This window comes from Schistocerca serialis, chromosome 9 (genome assembly GCF_023864345.2).
Source record: "Schistocerca serialis cubense isolate TAMUIC-IGC-003099 chromosome 9, iqSchSeri2.2, whole genome shotgun sequence".
In the NCBI taxonomy this organism is placed as follows: Eukaryota; Metazoa; Arthropoda; class Insecta; order Orthoptera; family Acrididae; genus Schistocerca; species Schistocerca serialis.
This window is the reverse complement of record NC_064646.1, coordinates 38172429-38193839: the sequence shown is the minus strand read 5'-3', so window position 1 is coordinate 38193839 and position 21411 is coordinate 38172429. Positions and strand designations below refer to the sequence as shown.

The window sequence follows — 21411 nt, the reverse complement described above, 5'->3', positions numbered from 1 at the left end:
GTGTTTTTGGTAATAAATATGTTTAAAGAGATGACATTAGCAGCAGCATTCTAAAGTTTAAAGAGGTAAATGAGTAATTAGGTATGTGTTTTTATTTGTTTATTTATGTTTAGTATCAAAAATCCTGGAAAAGAAATATCATGCCACAAGAAAATTATTATTATTTTTTATTTTATTTACATTTTCTTTGCATGGAGCCATCGTAATGATGGCTTTTGCAAATGTCAGACTTAATTCTATGGTTATATGTACACTTATAAAATACACTATATTCTGTAGCTGTTGCTTCTTATGTCTATTTTTTACATTCATCACATTACAACTGATATGCTAATGCCTCATATTACAATCACTATCTTAAAATTCTTTGAAAGAATATAATCATTTTTCTATTAGAAAAGATTTTAATTTTGTTTTAAAAACATTTCCCATGTACGTTCTTAGAGTGTTTGGTAGCTTGTTATACCAAATCAAACCACTGATATATGGACTTCTATGAGTCATTTTTAATGTTGTTCTATTACGGAAATAGTTACACTTTGTTCCAGTGTTGTGATCATGTACGTCACTGCCCTTGATAGCGTCTGTTCATTGACTTATAAAAATACAACTATTTTGAAGATGTACAGAGAATATATTGTCAGATATTTATGCTGCACAAACACTTCACAACATGAATCTCTATGTCCCATCCCATGTATATGTCTTCTTGCTCTTTTCTGTAGTAGTAGTAGTAGTAGTATTTTTAAATGTACATCAGCTGCACAGCCCCACAGTTCAATTCTGTAATTGAGAAAGGGGGTCAAGTGTTCCATAATATACTAATTTCAGTGCTTGGCTAGGAACTATCTTTGCGAACTGGCTGAGGAAATATATGGCACTGCCGACTTTTCCACGTACAAAATTAATGTGGTATGTCCACCGCATATTTTCATCAACACACACCCAGCAATTTACAGCTACCATTTTCTGTTGCAGGGATATTACACACACTATTCATATTGTTGTGGTGAGAACTGCCTGTTTTAAAAGTCAGTAGTTGAGATTTGGTGACATTCACCTTGAGTCCCTGATCATTGAAGTATTTTGTTACTTCTGTTACACCACTGGTAGCAAGAGATTCTAGCTCATTAGATTCACTCCCATAGAATAAAATTGACGTGTCATCTGCATAGCTTACAATATGGGAGTTAATGGGTTGTGCAATGTCGTTAATATATGTAAGGAAGAGAGAGGGTCCAAAAATTGAGCCCTGTGGTACACCTTGCAATACAGGTTCACTTGTGGACTGGGAGTTCATGATTTTATTATCTAGTTTGTATGACAATTTAGTGCTTTGCTTAAGATTCAGCAGGTATGTGGTTAGAAGATTCATGGCTTGATCCCCAATTCTATAAGATTTTAGCTTTTTAAGAAGTACCCTATGGTTTACCATATCAGATGGTCTTGTCAGGTCCAAAAATATACCTGCAGTCTGCATCTGCTGGTCCAACAGACGGTAAACTTTATGGATGAACTGTGTAACTGCTGTGGTTGTACTTAGCTCTTTTCTGAAGCCATGCTGCGAATCTACAAGCAGTTTGTTTTGTGAAAAAGGCACTTAGCTGAGAAAGGATAATGCTTTTGAATATCTTACTAAAAGTGGGAATTAATGATATTGGTCTATAGTTGGAGACGTCTTCCTTACTTCCCTTTTTATACACTGGTTTCACTACACTCATTTTTAGAACCGTTGGATCATGTTTTCTCTAATGCTGCAGTTAATCAGGTGAGTAAAAGGTTTAGAGATTTCTTTTAAGCACACTTTAGTAATAGCACTGGATACACCATCCCATCCAGATGAAAATTTTTTCTTTAGCATGTATATTGCCCTGCGGACCTCCTGCTCATTCACTTCCATAAATTCAAATTCAGTACACTGGGTGAGATGGCATCGGATCTCTACCTGTGAATCTATAATATGGGTTGATTGTTCGCCACAAATGTAGTAGTTATTCAAAATATTACAAATAGTATCTGGGTTTTTTATAATGTTACCATCATGTCTTATGCTGAGTGGTTCCATGTTCATCTTGTTGGGATCTTTTCAGTATTTGTCAATCAGCTTCCTTAATCTGTTAATCTGCTTCCTTAGGATAACAATTTAAGTTCTGGAAGTTTGCTTGGCCCACCAGCCATAGATGGACAGACAACATCAAGTTACAACATTATCAAAATACATGAATACAACTCTACTATGATAGTAACTTAATACTGCAAGACATATTTAAGTTATAAATTAGATTACAATAATATCACAAGATTGACTCCCCCCCCCATGAAACATGGGCCTTGCCGTAGGTGGGGAAGCTTGCGTGCCTCAGCGATACAGATGGCCGCACTGTAGGTGCAACCACAACGGAGGGGTATCTGCTGAGAGGCCAGACAAACGTGTGGTTCCTGAAGAGGGGCAGCAGCCTTTTCAGTAGTTGAAGGCGTAACAGTCTGGATGATTGGCTGATCTGGCCTTGTAACACTAACCAGAATGACCTTGCTGTGCTGGTACTGCGAACGGCTGAAAGCAAGAGGAAACTACAGCCGTAATTTTTCCCGAGGGCATGCAGCTTTACTGTATGGTTAAATGATGATGGCATCCTCTTGGGTAAAATATTCTGGAGGTAAAATAGTCCCCCATTCAGATCTCCGGGCAGGGACTACTCAAAAGGGCGTCGTTATCAGGGGAAAGAAAACTGGCATTCTATGGATCGGAGCGTGGAATGTCAGATCCCTTAATCAGCCAGGTAGGTTAGAAAATTTAAAAAAGTGAAATGGATAGGTTAAAGTTACATATAGTGGGAATTAGTGAAGTTCGGTGGCAGGAGGAACAAGACTTTTGGTCAGGTGAATACAGGGTTATAAACACAAAATCAAATAGGGGTAATGCATGCGTAGGTTTAATAATGATTAAAAAAAAATAGGAGTGCAGGTAAGCTACTACAAACAGCATAGTGAACACATTGTTGTGGCCAAGATAAACACGAAGCCCACGCCTACTACAGTAGTACAAGTTTATACGCCAACTAGCTCTGCAGATGATGAAGGAATTGATGAAATGTATGATGAGAAAAAATAAATTATTCAGATAGTGAAGGGAAACGAAAATTTAATAGTCATGGCTGACTGGAGTTCGAGAGTAGGAAAAGGGAGAGAAGGAAACATAGTAGGTGAATATGAATTGGGGCTAAGAAATGAAAGACGAAGCCGCCTGGTAGAATTTTGCACAGAGCATAACTCAAGCATAGTTAACACTTGGTTCACGAATCATGAAAGAAGGTTGTATACATAGAAGAGGCCTGGAGACACTTGAAGGTTTCAGATAGATTATATAACGGTAAGACAGAGATTTAGGAACCAGGTTTTAAATTGTAAGACTTTTCCAAGAGCAGATGTGAACTCTGACCTCAATCTATTGGTCATGAACTGTAGATTAAAACTGAAGAAACTGCAAAAAGGTGGGAATTTAAGGAGATGGGACCTGGATTAACTGACTAAACCAGAGGTTGTACAGAGTTTCAGGGAGAGCATAAGGGAACAATTAACAGGAATCGGGGAAAGTAGTACAGTAGAAGAAGAATGGGTAGCTTTGATGAATGAAATAGTGAAGGCAGCAGACGATCAAGTAGGTAAAAAGACGAGGGCTAGTAGAAATCCTTGGGTAACAGGAGAAATATTGAATTTAATTGATGAAAGGCGAAAATATAAAAATGCGGTAAATCAAGCAGGCAAAAAGGAATACAAACGTCCTTAAAATGAAATCGACAGGAAGTGCAAAACGGCTAAGCAGGGATGGCTAGAGGACAAATGTAAGGATGTAGAGGCTTATCTCACTAGGGGTAAGATAAATACTGCCTACAGGAAAATTAAAGAGACCTTTGGAGAAAAGAGATCCACTTGCATGAATATCAAGAGCTCAGATGGAAACCCAGTTCTAAGTAAAGAAGGAAAAGCAGAAAGGTGGAAGGAGTATATAGAGGGTCTATACAAGGGTGACGTTCTTGAGGACAATATTATGGAAATGGAAGAGGATGTAGATGAAGATGAAATGGGGGATACACTACTGCGTGAAGAGTTTTACAGAGCACTGAAAGACCTGAGTTAAAACAAGGCCCCAGGAGTAGACAACATTCCATTAGAACAACTGACGGCCTTGGGAGAGCCAGTCCTGACAAAACTCTACCATCTGGTGAGCAAGATGTATGAGACAAGACTCCAAGAAGAATATAATAATTCCAATCCCAAAGAAAGCAGGTGTCGACAGATGTGAAAATTACCGAACTATCAGTTTAATAAGTCACAGCTGCACAATACTAACGCGAATTCTTTACAGATGAATGGAAAAACTGGTAGAAGCCGACCTCGGGGAAGATCAATTTGGATTCCATAGAAATATTGGAACACGTGAGGCAATACTGATCTTACGACTTATCTTAGAAGAAAGAGTAAGGAAAGACAAACCTATGTTTCTAGCATTCGTAGACTTAGAGAAAGCTTTTGACAATGTTGACTGGAATACTTTCTTTCAAATTCTAAAGGTGGCAGGGGAGCGAAAGGCTATTTACAATTTGTACAGAAATCAGAAGGCAGTTATAAGAGTAGAGGGGCACGAAAGGGAAGCAGTGGTTGGGAAGGGAGTGAGACAGGGTTGTAGCCTCTCCCCACTGTTATTCAATCTGTATATTGAGCAAGCAGTAAAGGAAACATTAGAAAAATTTGGAGTAGGTATTAAAATCCATGGAGAAGAAATAAAAACTTTGAGGTTCGCTGATGACATTGTAATTCTGTCAGTGACAGCAAAGGACTTGGAAGAGCAGTTGAACGGAATGGACAGTGTCTTGAAAGGAGGATATAAGATGAACATCAACAAAAGTAAAATGAGAGTAATGGAATGTTGTCGAATTAAGTCAGGTGATGCTGAGGGAATTAGATTAGGAAATGAGACAAAAAGTAGTAAAGGAGTTTTGCTATTTGGGGAGCAAGATAACTGATGATGGTCGAAGTAGAGAGGATATAAAATGTAGACTGGCAATGGCAAGGAAAGCGTTTCTGAAGAAGAGAAATTTGTTAACGTCGAGTATAGATTTAAGTGTCAGGAAGGCATTTCTGAAAGTATTTGTATGGAGTGTAGCCATGTATGGAAGTGAAACATGAACAATAAATAGTTTGGACAAGAAGAGAATAGAAGCTTTTGAAATGTGGTGCTACAGAAGAATGCTGAAGGTTAGATGGGTAGATCACATAACTAATGAGGAGGTATTGAATAGAATTGGGGAGAAGAGGAGCTTGTGGCACAATTTGACTAGAAGAATGGATTGGTTGGTAGGACATGTTCTAAGGCATCAAGGGATCACAAATTTAGCATTGGAGGGCAGTGTGCAGGGTAAAAATCAAAGAGGGAGACCAAGAGATGGATACACTAAGCAGATTCAGAAGGATGTAGGCTGTAGTAGGTACTGGGAGATGAAGCAGCTTGCACAGGATAGAGTAGCCTGGAGAGCTGCATCAAACCAGTGTCAGGACTGAATACCACAACAACAACAGCAGTATCAGAACTATAAAATAGATAAAAGTGTATAATGAAATTAAATAAAATAGTTTTGTTGGAGTCATGAAACTGAGCTGCAGCTCAAGTGAACACTACGCTATTACTAGAGAAGAATTCTTCAATATTGTGGAAGGGTTGCTCTTTTAGCTTACACAAAATAGTAGTTTCAAGCTGCTCCCATGGTAAAGACTGAATGTGATCAGGTAGAGCATTAAACAATTTTAGGGCCACCATTGGGAAGCTGTTTTGTGTCTTTGCTAATAGACACCTTGGCATGTCGATACTGTCTTTGTTGCTAGTGTTGTATTTGTGAACTTCATTTCTCTTTCTGTAAATATCATAATTTCTCTTTATGTGGAAGAGGCAGTTCAGTATATACTGGCTGTAAACAGTCAGAACTCCTAACCTGGTGAAAACGGGTTTACAGTGGTCTGTTTTTTGCTTGAAGTAATGATCCTCATTGCTTTCTTTTGCAGTAAAATCACATTCTTGCAGCCTGCAGAATGGCCCCAAAGCAACAGCCCTTAACTGATGTGGCTGTGGAACATTGCATAGTACACAGTTAGAAGGTACTGTTCTGGTACTATACTTTTCAGTTTCCTCAAGAGGTACAGGACCCATGAACATACACGGAACATACATGTTTCATGTGCTGTTGCCAGGCTAATTTGGTATCAGTGAGAAAGCCCAGAAGTTTAACATCTGCTGCGTTACCCAGTGCTCCAGTATTGCTGAGGTTGCATATCAGCCTCTGAGATTTTTCCTCATTAATTTTCATTTTGTTCATGATAAACCAGGCCTTAGCTTCATTGAACAAGACTTCTGCTTGACTGCCTGTTCAACATTCTCTCCTTTTGAGAACAAGGTTGTATCATCCACAAACTGCAAGGTGTGCCCATTGGAGCCTACGTTATTTACGAAGATAAGGAACAGCGGGGGGCCCTATTACCGATTCCTGTGGCACACCATGCTGTAGCTTCTTCTCACCTGGATCAGTTCTTTGCACAGAGACAATCTGTCGTCTGTTTCTCAGGTGGGATTCAAGAGTTTGCAGGACAGACCCCCCTATACCATATGTTTTTAGCTTTCTGAGCAGGGCCTTATGTGGGATGCAGTGAAATGCCTTACTAAGGTCATGGAGTACTAGTGCTATAGACTCTTTGCCTTCAAAACCCTGAATTATGTTTGTAACTAGGTCAAGTACAACTGTTGTTGTTGACCTGCCCTTCCGAAAGCAATGTTGCGCATCATAAGAGACTATTTTCTTCAAAGTAACTTAATAGTTGTACTTCCATTATCGATTCCATCGCCTTCATTAGTACTGGTATTATAGATACGGGCCTGTAGCTTGACACTTCCTGTGGACTGCCTTTTTTGTAAACAATCACTGTGCGTGCTGCTTTCAGGAAGTCTGGAAATTCCCCTGCATGGAGGATTTTATTTATTACTACTGCTAATGGCTGTGCAATTTCACTGATTATAGTTTTTAACATAGTACAGGACATGCCATAAATATCAGGGCTCCCTGAAGATTTGTAGCTTTTTACAATTTTTATTATTTCTTTTGGATACGCTCTCTTCCACATTACCATGCTGCATTTATTCTCAAATTTCACACCAGCTGCAGGATCTATTCCAAAGTCAGGAATTTCATCCACTGTGTTTTCCACTATTTTTTTATAAAATAGTCGTTAAACTCATCTGGACTGCAAGAATTAGAGCAGGAGGTGGGCTTTTTCCTGTGCTCATTAACCAGGTCCCATGCTGCTTTACAAGGGTTGTGAGCTTCTTCAATAAATCTGGCATTGCTTTCCTTCTTTGCTTTTTCTTCTTCCTTTCTGTAGATCCTTTTGGTCTGTAAATAACTAGAGTACAGTCTATCCTTAATATCTATATGTTTAGAAGCTATGACATTGTCATTTAGTACTTGGACAATACATTTTATTTTGGCTAGTCTAGGAGTATAGCACATCTTTACTTTGTTGGTTTTTTTGTCTACATTTTGATTTAGCATTTGAATATCTCTTGGGTTTTACTAGGAAATGTTCATCAAATTTCACTTTAAGGGTCTGGAACATGTGATTGAATGCATAATTTGGTGGCAATTCATAAATTATTTGGTGCCAATCTATAAAAGACACTGTAGTTTTGAAATCATCTAAGCTTTTCTTTGTAATAACTCTATTTCTGAATACATAATTTGAATGCCAGCTGGGAATTTGTTGTGTACTTAATGAGTTTGTCCATAATTTCATGATTACTGCATGGTGATCTGCTAGTATAGGATCCACCACACTTACTTTGTAGTCCCAACTATTTGTCTTGACACAATTGTGTCAAGACAAATAGCTCCACCTGTTGGTAGAGAGTTTCCTACAAATAGCCCATAGCTGCTTACTAAGTTCATGAAAGCTCTTTCTTTGTCATTACTTTCTCCAATATGAATGTTGAAGTCTCCACATAAATCCCATTTCTCATTCGCTAGTTTGTCTTTAAGAGCATTAATATTTGAGGTATTCAGCATTTGTTTCTGTAGCACAATTTTTGTTATTTTAGGCACAACTGAATGTTTGTATTCTATCACCTGACAGAAGTGGTCAGAATAAAGAAAATCTAAGTTACTGTAATCTACCTTATCTATAACATATTTGTTGATTATAGCATAATCTATTGTAGTGGAACATGTGTCTGGTGTCAGAGTTCACTATATTTACAAGATTATATGAGATCAGTACAGTTTCAAGTTTACTATACTATTTGAGTTTGCATCTATATTAAAGTCACCTAATATAGTAAGGTCATTAGAACTGGCCTGACCAACAACACCACTAAGTTTATCCATAAACGACATTATAATCAGCATTTGGTGGCCTATATACTCGAATCACTTTATGCTTTGGTAACTTAAGACCATTACTGTGGAGTACAATACATGTAATTTCAATTGATCCTTCTTTGGTGTGGTGTTCAAGAAAGGAAATTTTTTTAGCTTCTATATCCTTATTACCATAAACATTTTGGCTATACCGACAGACCATGCACAGAAAACTCCAACTTATTATGATAAGACACTTTTATTAAGGTTTGTATAATTACAGAAAACACAATGCAGAAATTCACGACATGCATATCACTCAGTCAAGTAGTAGACAGGACGCCCAAAGTATCTTGACTCTCCAAAGACCATTTACTATTTACTCTGCACTTTGCTAGTGGAGTTACTGGCGGTCGCCACAGCCGCCCCCCCCCCCCCCCCTCCCCCCGGGAGCGCGGAGCACTGGGGGAAGGACGTGGGTGTCTTCCTGTGTAGTGGCGTTGTGGGATACTCACTGGTTGATATCAGCGTATGCTAAGAGTCCATACTGTCTGTGCAGGGTGGACTAGTGCTTGTATAGTCCACCATCCAGTGGGTGGGGGGTGAGAGGGGGGGCGGGGCAGACTGGTCGACCTGCACGTGTGAACTGGACTGGCACAGAAGATGTCGTCGTTGCAGTACAGGCGGAGACGGGGATGCAAATCTTGAGCATCCCACCAGTGCTGAACGTTGCAGCTATGGCAGGTGTATCCATCCCATTTGGGATAGGGACTGTGCACAGGATGATGATATGTGACGTGGGTGTGGACCCACGTGAAGTTTCCCTTATGCGGAGGATGAAGATGGATCCCTCGTGGAGCTGCAAGGAAAGCTCGTCACTTCGGCACTCAGAGGCGTATATTGAGATGCGAATTTCATTGACAGTGCATGTGGAGGGCACTAGGTGGGGTGGGGGGGAAAAGTAACGTAGTTATGGAGAAACACTGGAACACTCTGTGGGGGATTGTGTGCCAACACTTGGGATGGGGTAATGTCCCACGCAACATGTGGTTGAGCCAGAGGTTGTGGATTGTCACACGCAGTGCCTGTGTGCAACGAGGGTAGAGTATCATCATACGCAACCAGTGAGTTGCCCACAGGTGTAGGCTCAGTGCACATACAATCATGGCGGAGCGCAGGGGAGTGAGCAGTCTGTATGAGATCGAGGTCGTCACCTGATGGAAGAACCCTCGACTCGAGGGGGTGTGGTACAGGTTCCTCGATCGTCCAGGCTGGTTTCATGCATTGGAGGGAAACTGTCTGCTGGCAGACACTGACAAGGATGTCCATAGTATTGTCTGTGTGAGACACTACTCGATGCGGGCCAGAGTAAGGTGGCTGTAATGCCGGTTTGACTGTGTCATCCCGTAACATAACAAACTTGCAAGAGTCCAGTGCCGTATGCAGGAATACCCGTGGATGGGTATGTGGTCATGGAGGAGGCGTGCGGATCACGGCTATGTGTGTCCGGACACGCTCAACTATCGTGGAGAGTTCGGATAGGTCGGCGATTGCTTCGTCACTGACGAACTCTGCGAGGAGAACTAGGGTCTCACCATACAGGAGCTCTGCGAGTGAAGCCCGGAGGTCTGTCTTGTAAGCCGTGCGTATTCCTAGCATAACCAAGGGAAGGGCGTCGCACCACTCACCACCGTGGCACATGAGTGCCGCTTTCAGAGTCCTGTGGCACTACTCGACCAGTCCACCGCTCTGAGGGTGGTAGGCCGTAGTGCAGAATCTATCGGCCCCACAGGGGATGAAGAGTTTGTCAAACAACAGGGATTCAAACTGTCTTCCCTGGTCGGTGGTGATGGATGTAGGGCAGCCAAATCGAGCTATCCAGAATGGTACGAATGCATGTGCTACGGAATCCACTGTGATGTCCTGCAGGGGTATTGCCTCCACCTAACGTATAATGCGGTCAACGATGGACAGGATGCACCTGAAACCATCAGACATAGGTAACGGTCCTACGAGGTCCACATGTACATGTTGGAAGAGGCCTTTCAGGATGTCAAATTTACCTAGACTGGGTTGTGTGTGCCTGCCAACTTTGCTGCGCTGGCACTGTAAACAAGCACGAGCCCAAGTACGACAATCCCTCTTCACATCTGGCCCCACAAAGCATTCTGTAACCAGGTGCGTAGTAGCCTTAGCACCAGGATGCGCCAGGTTATGTAAAGTAGGGAACACATGACGACGCAGCACAAGAGGAACAATAGGCCGGGTGGTGCCCATGGATGTATCACACCACAGTGGCCTGGCCAAGCACAGTAGGTTGCACAAAACGATCTAAAGGGAAGTATCTGGGTCTTGTTGGAGGTTGTACAATTCGGTGTCACTGTCCTGTAAGTGAGCCAATTCGTCGAAATTAATGGCGGACGAAATTGCAGTGATAAGTGATAGGTAGTCAGCCACCACATTTTCTGAACCTCAAATGTAACGGATGTCTGTTGTGTATTGGCAAATTAAGTCCATTTGCCGAAACCTACGTGGGGGAAGGTAAGCAGTGGGGTTACGGATAGGCTCCGCGAGGGGCGATGATCTGTGAAAATTGTTATATTCCTTCCTTCGATGTCTGTGCAGAAATATTTTACAGCTTCATAAACAGCAAGCAATTCTCTGAAATGCTGATGATTTACGTTGAGCTGTAGATAGTTTTTTGGAAAAATAAAACCGAGTGGTTGTGTCGAGTCATTGACATGCTGTTGGAGGACTGCACCTATTGCAAAATCACTTGCACCCGCTGTAATAGAGATGCAGGCATCTGGCAAAGGGTGGGTGAGAGTGACACCACATGCTAATGCTGATTTAAAGTCTTCAAAAGCTCTCACCATGTTGTCAGACCACTGTACTCGGCGACTGCCCGAGATTTGTTTCCCGGCCAATGCATCAGTCAAAGGGGCTTGAATTGCTGCCGCCATCGGCAGGTTACGACGGTAGAAATTGACAGTTCCTAAAAACCAGTGTAATTCACCAAACGACACTGGGAGAGGTAGATCATGAATGCAGTCAAACCGCTCCTGCAGGGGGCCTATACCATCCGAAGAGACGGTGTACCCCAGAAAAGTGACAGTGTTGCAGCGGAGTTGTGACTTGTCATGATTGTTCTCGACTCCGTTACGTGTCAATAAGTCCTGTATCGTGGCCGGGTGGAGTTCATGTTCCCTGTCGGAGAGGGAAAAAATTAGTGTGTCTTTGAGGTAGGCGTAGCAATATGTGGAGTTAAACAGGAGTGAGTCTATAAAATGCTGCCAAGTCTGGGCCACGTTTATGAGACCATAAGGCATGTAACAGAATTCATACAGGCCAAAGGGTGTTATCACTACTGTCTTTGGTATGTCACGCTGTTCCACTGGTATCTGTAAATATGCCATGCGGCAGTCCAAGACACTGAAGATGCGTGCTCCACTAAGTACTTGCACAAAGTCTTGTATGTGTGGTATCAGGTAGGCTCACTCATTGTTTCCTCTTGCATAACGAACTACCCACACAATATGGTTGTGGAGCCAGACTGACAGTATCCCATACATTGGTGTAATTTTCCTTTCTTTTTGCACTCCCTACTAAGTATACTCTTTCAGAATCCCTAAATTTAATATTAGCAGAAGATTAATGGATGGCTGAACTGGTCCATAAAGTGGTTTATATTTTCAGATATAAGGTTTTGCTTCTCTCCTGGAGCAGGGGCACGGTGGTTGTGGTTGGGACCTCTCTTCATATTTTCTCAGTCTGGGATCAATGACCACTACCCCTTGCAAAGACCAATCTTTTACCCCTCCGTTTTCCCAGTTTTTAGATTTTGGCTACCGTTTTTTTACCTTCTCCTGCATGTGTCTTAACTTCCTCATTTTTATAGTTTGACTCCTCTGAGTGGATCCGTCCACATTTAGCACACCCTCGCTCTTCTGTGTGTAACTTCGGATTTGCAGGACTAATGCCCTCACCGTTTAGTACTGTAACCTTCCTCTCAATTAATCGATCCTAATCCTCTCCAGTCCTTTTCCTTCCTCTTCAATTCTTCTGCCAGACGAAAGAGCCTGGAGGAGAGGCACTGTGTGGACCTCACCAGCAGTTGAGCTCCTGTGAGGAGATTGTATTTGGTATTTGGAGCTTGCTGTGCGCACATGTTCATGTTGTATCTTCATTTTGCAATACAGTGTTTTATAGCAACATTATTCTGCTGTCTTTGATTCATTGCAAGCAATCAATCTGGAAACTCCACACCATTTTATGAACCAAGTGTCTCTAAAATATTTGTAATCCATTGTTACATATAAATTTCGGAGTGGCAGAGTCAGAGTCAGACCCAACGCCGGCACATACTCTTCTCCAGAAGCACAAAAGGAGCCACGAACTTTAACGTCCCCTTCCTTTTGGCGATCATCATCTGTTGTCACGTGCATTCTCTCCATTAGACGCTGTGACAAGTTTTGGATTTTACCCGGGTTACTAGTGTGTAGTTAGCCATCAAGAATTGTACACTACCACCTAGAATTGTGTACTACTACCTTTCTTCCTAGAGCCTAAGTAGTTTTCACCCACTACCAAGACTTGAATCACCACTTCTACTCTGAGAACCAGCCCTCTAGCTTCATCTCAGCTGTAGAGATAAGTTTATTATAAGAGCTTTCGACTGATAAAACATTGTATGGATAGTTGCATAAAGACATTGTGATTTATGGAACATTTGAGAAAAGAAAATAACAGATTATTTTAAAATGTTGGTTTATATTTTTATTGTAATATTCTAGTGTTTCTACTTTTTGAATATTGTAGATAGCACCTAAAGCAATCTCAGTTATGTAGTACAAAAACGTAATTACATACAAAACTTCTGTAAGTAAGTAGAAAATACGAAAAGTATTTGTTTTGAACAATTATTAATTAGTGAACAGTCTGCATTAGGTCACTCCATGGTTTTCTCTGATAATTGAGATGAACATAAAGTATTCTTGTACCGTTTTATTTTGTGTCCGTTTGTACATCAAGAGGTAGCTTCTGCTCCAAGAAAAATAAATAAATATCGAACACTGGTGTCTCATTTCCTCTCTAATCACTCTGCAGCTGGCAGACTTCACTTCGATCCATCCTACAGCTTGCAGCGTCTATAGGTCCCTGGGACCTCAAGTTGACAGCTTCTAATCCTTCTTAACTCCTTTTCCCTTCTTTGAGGCTGAGCCACTCTTGCTGGAAATAAGCCTCACAATGACCTTCACTGCGACGACTGCTGCCGCTACAGCTGCTGCTGCGCACGCCAGCAGGAAGAGGATGACATCTAGCAGCAGGTACTGGTACCACGTCAGGTCCAGAGCCGCAGACCGCATGTGGCGCGCCCCACCGTGGCGCAGTACGTACTCTATGGAGTTGATGGCCGTATCCAGAGGCTTTTCCGGTCGGTCGTGGAACAGCCTGGAGTACTTTTTTGCGTTCTCCATATATCTGCAATAATGATTTTATACATGTACCCAGTACAATTAGTGTGCAAGGAGAGAAAGAAAAGGAAAAAAAATGATATAAAATTGGTTTAGGGAGTGTGTCAACAATAAACTGACTGAAATAAATTCTCTGACCACGAATATCTTGGCATCAGCTGTACTAGATATACTACCTACTGGTGACACACACAAATTTGTGCCGCACTGGGACTCGATCGTGGATTTCCTGCCTATCGCGGGCAGTCACCTTAACCACTTCGACTATCTGTGCATGCCTCGCAGACCGACCCAAACTTCCATGTGCTACACTGTCCACGTTCCTATATAGTAGTCCCCTAAATTCATCATTTAATGCTCACAGCTTTACCCCGTATTCATGTGCCTGTGAGAACAAGGCTATGACCATTAAGTAATGAGTGCAAGGGACTATGATACGGGTATGTTGACAGTGTGACGTGTACAAGTTTGGGTCGGTCAGGAAGGCATGCAGGGTAGACCAAGTGGTTAATGTAACCACTTGCGGTTGTCAGGAAATTTGGGTTCAGGTCCCGGTCCTGGTCAAGCACAAATTTTTATGACACAAGTAGGTAGTACATCTGTAATTAATACAGCTTATGCTAAGGTATTCAGTCAGCGAATTTATTTGGGACAGCTGTCAATCATAATTAATCCTAGCAGTGTCAAGGCATTTTCCACAATGCACATTACCGAGGGGGGGGGGGCAAGTGGGGTACTTTATGCCTACAGTAAAATGTTGAAAGAAACAAATCTCATTAACTGTTGTTAAATTATATGAACAACATACTTTTCAGAGAGTTACTGATGTATAAGTAGGGTCCAGAATTTGAAAACAGCTTTTAGAACACTCTTGGCAACATCAATAATGTGTACTTCTGTCTTAATGACCACTACGAAAAAATTTTAAAAATGCAAATTTTGTTCATTGTTGGTTGACTGTTACTCTCAACTGATGAATAAGTTGGGCCCTGAACCTCAAAATACTGAATACAACGTTCATTGGGGAAAGTATCATCAGTTAGCCTACTGAGATTTAAAATTTTGGTCTAAGTTTAACTGAAAAATTTAAAACCTCTGGATTTATATGGAATCAGGTAGAAGGATTAATTAAAAACAATAAAATTAGCGAACTGACTCTGCTCTATTTTTTTGTACAATCACCGTAAATTATAAAACATATGACACAAATTACATGTAAACATGTTCAAAGCTTAAATATTCTATTCTATTTTATTCAGAATGGGAGAAGCCTGTACCACTCAAATATTACTGGAAAGTGACATCAGAATGAGGTGCACTTGTCCAGCACATTTTCCAACTGCCGTAGACTTTTGTGGTGGCATAGACTTTTACAGCAGTAATGTGTGAGTGGGGATGAGCGGCGGGAGGGGGGGGGGGGGGGTAATTTGTAGGTTATTCTGAGCTCAGTAGTGAAGCGGTGAGGCATCCCCTTTAACAATACAGCACTGTGATCGTGTTGATACGATACCAGCAGCTAGGGACAATAATTCTATTTAGTCCCACTGTGACGTGAAAGTAATGTTGTGTCTGCTCTGTGCTGTGAATGGACCTGATGAGAATGGTTGCTGTTTTCAATATTACAGTAAAGGTTGCGTGGTGCACTCCCCTTGCGTCAACGTGTCACAACTAACATTTTACATTCTTAATGCAGAAATGGAAATGACTTCTAGGTTATAGACCAGTGAATAAGTCACATCTTTGTTTTCCAATCAGACTCAAGTGTATACTATGCAAGAAATTGCCTCATTTCTTTTCCTGCCAAAGTAATTACACACCTTTCATTTTGATGTCAGTTCAGAAGGACAAATGTGTAGTTAATCGTAGATAAATAATAAAGCCTTCTGTTGCATTCCAATTAATTATACTGTGTCCGTTGATTCATTTGTGGAACAAAATCTATACTATAAATGTCTTCTAGTTATGTTGATTCATTCGTGAAACAAAATCTATACTATAAATGTCTTCTAGTTATGTTGATTCATTCGTGAAACAAAATCTATACTATAAATGTCTTCTAGTTATGTTTACAGAATATTACGAGGCCTCCACACCTTAGAAATGCAATGCAGTATTAGCACGCGCACTCCAAAAATAGTGCATGTAAAAAAAAAACGGAACTTGTCACACAACTCTAGTGTCACATCCATATATGTTGGTGAATATATGAATCTACTTACATTAGCACATTTTTAACTCATTTTCGCGTTACCTTCGCGATTTTCCCAGTTAATGTAGATGGGGTTCAGACTATTGTTCTTAGAATTTGTTCAGCCCCTTTCCCTGGCATGGTCAAAAAGTCGAACAAACTCAACACAGACAGGCAGAGATGTGTATAACACCAAATATTAAGCAACTTACTTCAATTAAATTAATAAGAAAGTACCAGAATATTTTACAAATGCGTTGGTGTCTAAAAATATTTGAAAATAGCAGGACCCAAACCTGCTCCTTTCGAGTTGATAACTACATGTCTTTACCCACTATAGTGCAGTGTAGTCACTCAACTTCTGACACTGCGTCTCATCACAATCTCCTGAAAGCTTTTACCGGCGATGGGACATGAACAGAAATTTACTTCTAACAAATTGTATCGAAAGTGACATGTTTGCGATAAATGCTAAATGCACAGTTGCCGTGAAACGACATGGTGTCACATGACGTAACTTAAGTTAAAATACAAAAGCAGTGAAATACGTTAAGTAAAAACGACGTCTCCGGAGTTCTTTATTAGTCGACTGCTATCGAGTTTTCATGGAAGACACGACATTTTGAAGTCATTTCCCAGGAAGCTTCGGGTGACACTGTTTCCTCCCTTACAGAATACATCTGTTCTCATGTTGTATTTTCGTTAGATGTACTGCATATCAATGAGTGACAAAGACGCCTCTCTTCCTAAATTATTTTCATTTTCTTTTTTTGATATTTCAAACATCTCAAAAGTAAAGCCACTTGCTCTAATTTCGACTTTAATTTAGTTTATTTATTGATCATTTTAACCGAACTAACACAGAACAGCCGCTGAGGCTAAATAATATCTTCGAGACGGAAGAAAACGTCAATACATATCCGTGACATCAACAAGGTTACTTTGCAAGAGCAGTATTTGGTATCATTGAGAGGAGCAGAAAGGTTTACTTCTGTTCCCAACAGACTGAAAATTCGCAGTAAGTAGCAAGTCCAGTACAAATTTAGAAACGGCTGATAGTGAAATTTTCACTGACATCAATAAATGGTCTAAAGGTGAAATTAAATTTTGAAAATACCCACTATATGCAATTCAGAATCTGTAAGAGATTTCCTTCCAGCATTGGTTTAACGTGAAGGCATGCAGATTGAAGAGCTTGACAATGTTAAATTTCTGGAATTACAACTCGATAATAAATTCAGTTTGGAAGGGCATAACACAGAATTGCTGAAGCTCGTGAACAAATCTGTACTAGCGATGAGAATGATGTCAGACGTACGAAATATATATATATATATAAAAGCTTGCATACTCTGCTTCCTTTCTTTCTAGTATACCATACGAGATCATATTGTGGGGTTACTCGTCATACCGAGCAAAGGTTTTTAGCGTGTAATAAGACTCACTTAAGGTGTAAATTCAAGAACATCATGTAGAAACCCGTTCAAGGAACTTTGAATTGTAACCACTGCTTCTCAGTATATTATTCCTTAATGAAATATCTCTATTTCCAACCAATAACTCAATACATAGTATCAATACCAGCAATAAGAACAATCTACACAAAGACCTAAAATCACTTAGTATTTCAGTTTTGACAGCACTTGGTCGCCGGCCGTTGTGGCCGAGCGGTTCTAGGCGCTTCAGTTTGGAACCACACGACCGCTATGGTCGCAGGTTCGAATCCTGCGTCGGGCATTGATGTGTGTGATGTCCTTAGGTTAGTTAGGTTTAAGTAGTTCTGAGTTCTAGGGGACTGATGACCTCAGATGCTAAGTCCCATAGTGCTCAGAGCCATTTGAACCATTTGAGCACTTAGTCACAACAGTCAAGAGGCTTATACCAAGTGAGATTACTAATACTTCGCTATCGAATCCCTGTCTTGTATATTATGCTTTGATGCGTAAATCGACGTTCACTATTTTGTTTTGAAATCGTTTTAGATACTTGTTTTTCTTCTTCCATTGGCTATTCTAGCCACTGTTAATACAAGTTTGGAAATCTCCCACCAGAGTGCATTAGGATGCTGTAACGTAAGTATCCGTTCATCATAAGGCAATGATTGGTCAGAAGCCGCAGCACACGTACTGTGGCGTTGTTACGCTCTTGGAAATACGTCCTACTTATGTATGAGATATCTTATTACTAAGTTACGTTAAATGAAACTTTAAGATATTCAACTGTATTAACAGTCATCAACGTTTTTCTTAATCTCGATTTAGCTACGTAGTTTTTATTTCAAAAATCGTGTACAGTCACAGCTTCTGCAGCGTTGTTCTCCGATTGTCGCGCTGTTAATGTGCAGCATGAAAATGGCTGGCATGCTTTCTGTTCCGTAGTCAAACACGCGCGTGGAACACGGTTAAAAAGTGCCGAGAAATAGGCTGCTCTTAATCTTTTTCATAAATTTACGGAGATAATAGGCTTTGAAGTTTTCCCCGTGACATATATAATGCAGTTGTTACACAAACCCTCCTTGAATGTGTAGCGCAGTCCCTAGCGTAATGGAATGTGAACCAGTTGAGGTTAAAAGTGCGTTGTTTTTTTTTTTTTTTTTTTTCTCTCGCTCAATGTGAAATACCCACATCTCGTAATTATAAAACTCATCATCATTTTTTATGAATAATGGACGTCTTCTTGTTTCTAATTACATAATGGACGCGAAATTCCTGTTTCCATTCCAAATACAAATTCTTAATTATCGTTGTTTTATGCAATACTTAATAGAAGTTGTTGAAGAAAACATAACAATTTAATTTTTAAGGCAAAAATGAAAAACCAAATCCTCTTTATTTGGACTATGTCTATCGTTTTACCATAGAGGTAGATAAGTATCGTACAAACATGAAGAACAATCATTTTCACAGCATCGAGCACATCGTACAAATGCTGCGTTTTTACATTTTTTACTGTACCATTACCATACGAACCCAACAGAACTGATCTGGACCCAAGCTGCGGGATTTGGCCCGAGAAGTAACAAAGACTAAGCTGCCAGTCGTACTGGAACTTAACGCAAGCAGCTTTTTCACACGTCACTGCCGAACGCTGGCGGTATGTATAACGGCTCGTGATAAAAGAAAAAATGTAGCGCCTGGTTGGCTTCTTGGATTCTGTTGTTGATAGGCTCGTTATCAACGAATAGAAATATATTTATCGGATTCCGATAAGGAAGGAGCTAAGAGATTATCAGACAACTGAATGTAAGTAATACCTTCAGTGGCTTCAATATTTAACTATACGGTGAAATCCTTCAATACTCTCTTACGTTACACACAGCTTATGCAGAAAAATTACCCTCTGCGTTGCCTAAAAACGATAACGTGTTGCGGTTTTCGTCTAGTCGTCTAAGGAGCGTATTATAGGAAATTAGCAGCGTATTATTTCCTTCAGATTAAAAATTAAATGACATTCGAAGCTGTATTGTTCCCCTCCTCGTCGCTTTTGACAAGTGAACTGCAGCTGGTCACGCCACTGCAGACTAGCTGTACCAGCTGACCGGCCAGTGCTGTCCAAGTTAAAAGTGCCGGTAAAGCTGTTCCGTATTATCGCTAAGCGGATGTGTGCGTAACGCACAGCACAAAACGTATCCTTATTGTCGTACGCGACAGTACTCGAGACAGCTTGGGTGTAGTCCAACGTGAAACGGAAATCGAATGGGGTTCCAACAAATGCGGAAGAATACATAGTCCAGTGTTTTCATCACGTTTATTCTTGCGATGAACAGATTATAGCGACAGTTTGACGAACAGTTAGTAGAACAAAGCGCACGAAATATGATCCGTTACTTTAGTTTCCTTGCTTGCTAACTGTGTTCGCAGTAAACGTGCGTTATTTTTGTGATTGTGTTTCTTTTCTTTGGAGGTATTGAGTGTGAGTGAAGTGAGCTATACTATCTTACGAGTAACTGCAGCGTATCACGAGTTCAGAAACAGCGCAGTATGAATTAGTTGTGAAATTTATTAGGTAAAAATTTGGAGCATGCCGATGGGATAAAAGTGAAATAACTTGGGGCGCCCACACCAGATCCGAAAATCAATCAAGAACAAAAACAGTGTAAATACTGGCAAGAGTACACACGACATTTTAACAGAACAATGTAAAGTGCAGCTGAGTGGTTGTGAAGTGAAATACGCATTTTTCTGTTTCAAGTGTATCTTGACAAACAGTAGTGACAGTGAGGGTGGTACCACAAACTTAAAAAAATTTTACGAAAATGTCTCAAAAACCGGTATATCCTGAGTAAACTGATAGACTGCATTAAATTGTGCGGCAAATTCGACCTGGCCTTAAGGCGCCATGACGAAACAGAAAATTCCGAGAACCCAGGAATTTTTCGAGGACTAGTTGATCTGATGGCAGAACTCTACGGCGTCTTGAAGCAGCATATCGAAAAATCAGAAAATCGGGATTCCTTAGGCCTCTCCAAAACAATTCAAAACAATTTACTAGATATGCCTAAATCTGATCAGGAATGAACTGTCGAAGACATATTTCCTTGCTATCGGAGTGAACGAAACCACTGACTGTGAAAATTTGTCAAACTGGTCGAAATAATTCGCGATGAGTTGCTGGGGCAACTTAACGGTAGATTTATTTCCTTTGTACGACCAAGAAGTCGCACTACAGAAGATGTAACTAAGGCTGTTCTCAGCAAGCTAGAGAAAATGAACGTAAGTGTAACACCTGAGAAACTGAGAGCTCAGTGTTACGACGCTGCTGCTGTTTTTAAGAGTGGCCCCAAAAGTGGAGTTCAAATCAGGATTAAAGAGGTGTATAAAAATGCTGCTTCATTCACTGTTACGCACATCAGTTAAATTTAATTGTTAAACGTTGTGTGACATGAATAAGCAAATGCGGATCTTCTTCAGCAACTTGGAAGGAATTTGTACCCTTTTTTTCCCAGTCTCCTAAACACATAGCCGTTCTTGACGATGTAGTGAAGAAACGTGTTCCTGCTTGTCCTCAGTCAATCCGGTGGAATTTCAAATCACTGAGCGTAACAGCCATACACAAATACCAGAAGGAAAGTTTTGTGGGTGGAAAATGTCATTGGTGATGATAGTAATAATTAGAAGACAATAAACAAGGCTATGAGGCTCAAAGGTTTCCTGCAAGACGGAGATTTCGTCTTCTGGCTACATTTTTTAAAAATAAAGTCCTGCCTCGTTGTGACATTCTCTTCATCGACTCCAGCAAAGGAATATTGATGCAGTGAAAACCGTTGAATATGTATCTCAGTTCGGGGCTTCTGCCCAGCATGTTAGGGCCGTTTCACTGAATCAAGAATGGCGCATGCATGAGACGGCAACGT

General features: G+C 40.6%; 1 protein-coding gene across 6 annotated transcripts in view; it reads right to left on the bottom strand.

Moving 5' to 3' along the window:
• Positions 1-13380: 13380 nt before the first annotated feature.
• LOC126419783 (UDP-glucosyltransferase 2-like) overlaps positions 13381-21411 on the bottom strand; it is a 335883-nt gene continuing 327852 nt past the window's right edge. For 4 of the 6 annotated variants that reach the window (XM_050086961.1, XM_050086965.1, XM_050086969.1 and 1 more), the window contains one exon: positions 13567-13877. In XM_050086961.1, coding sequence (XP_049942918.1) covers positions 13577-13877 — 301 coding nt within the window. In that variant the 3' untranslated portion in view covers positions 13567-13576. Of the gene's footprint in view, positions 13878-21411 lie in introns of all 6 variants that reach the window. The other 2 variants (XM_050086968.1, XM_050086962.1) reach the window with 2 other exon arrangements.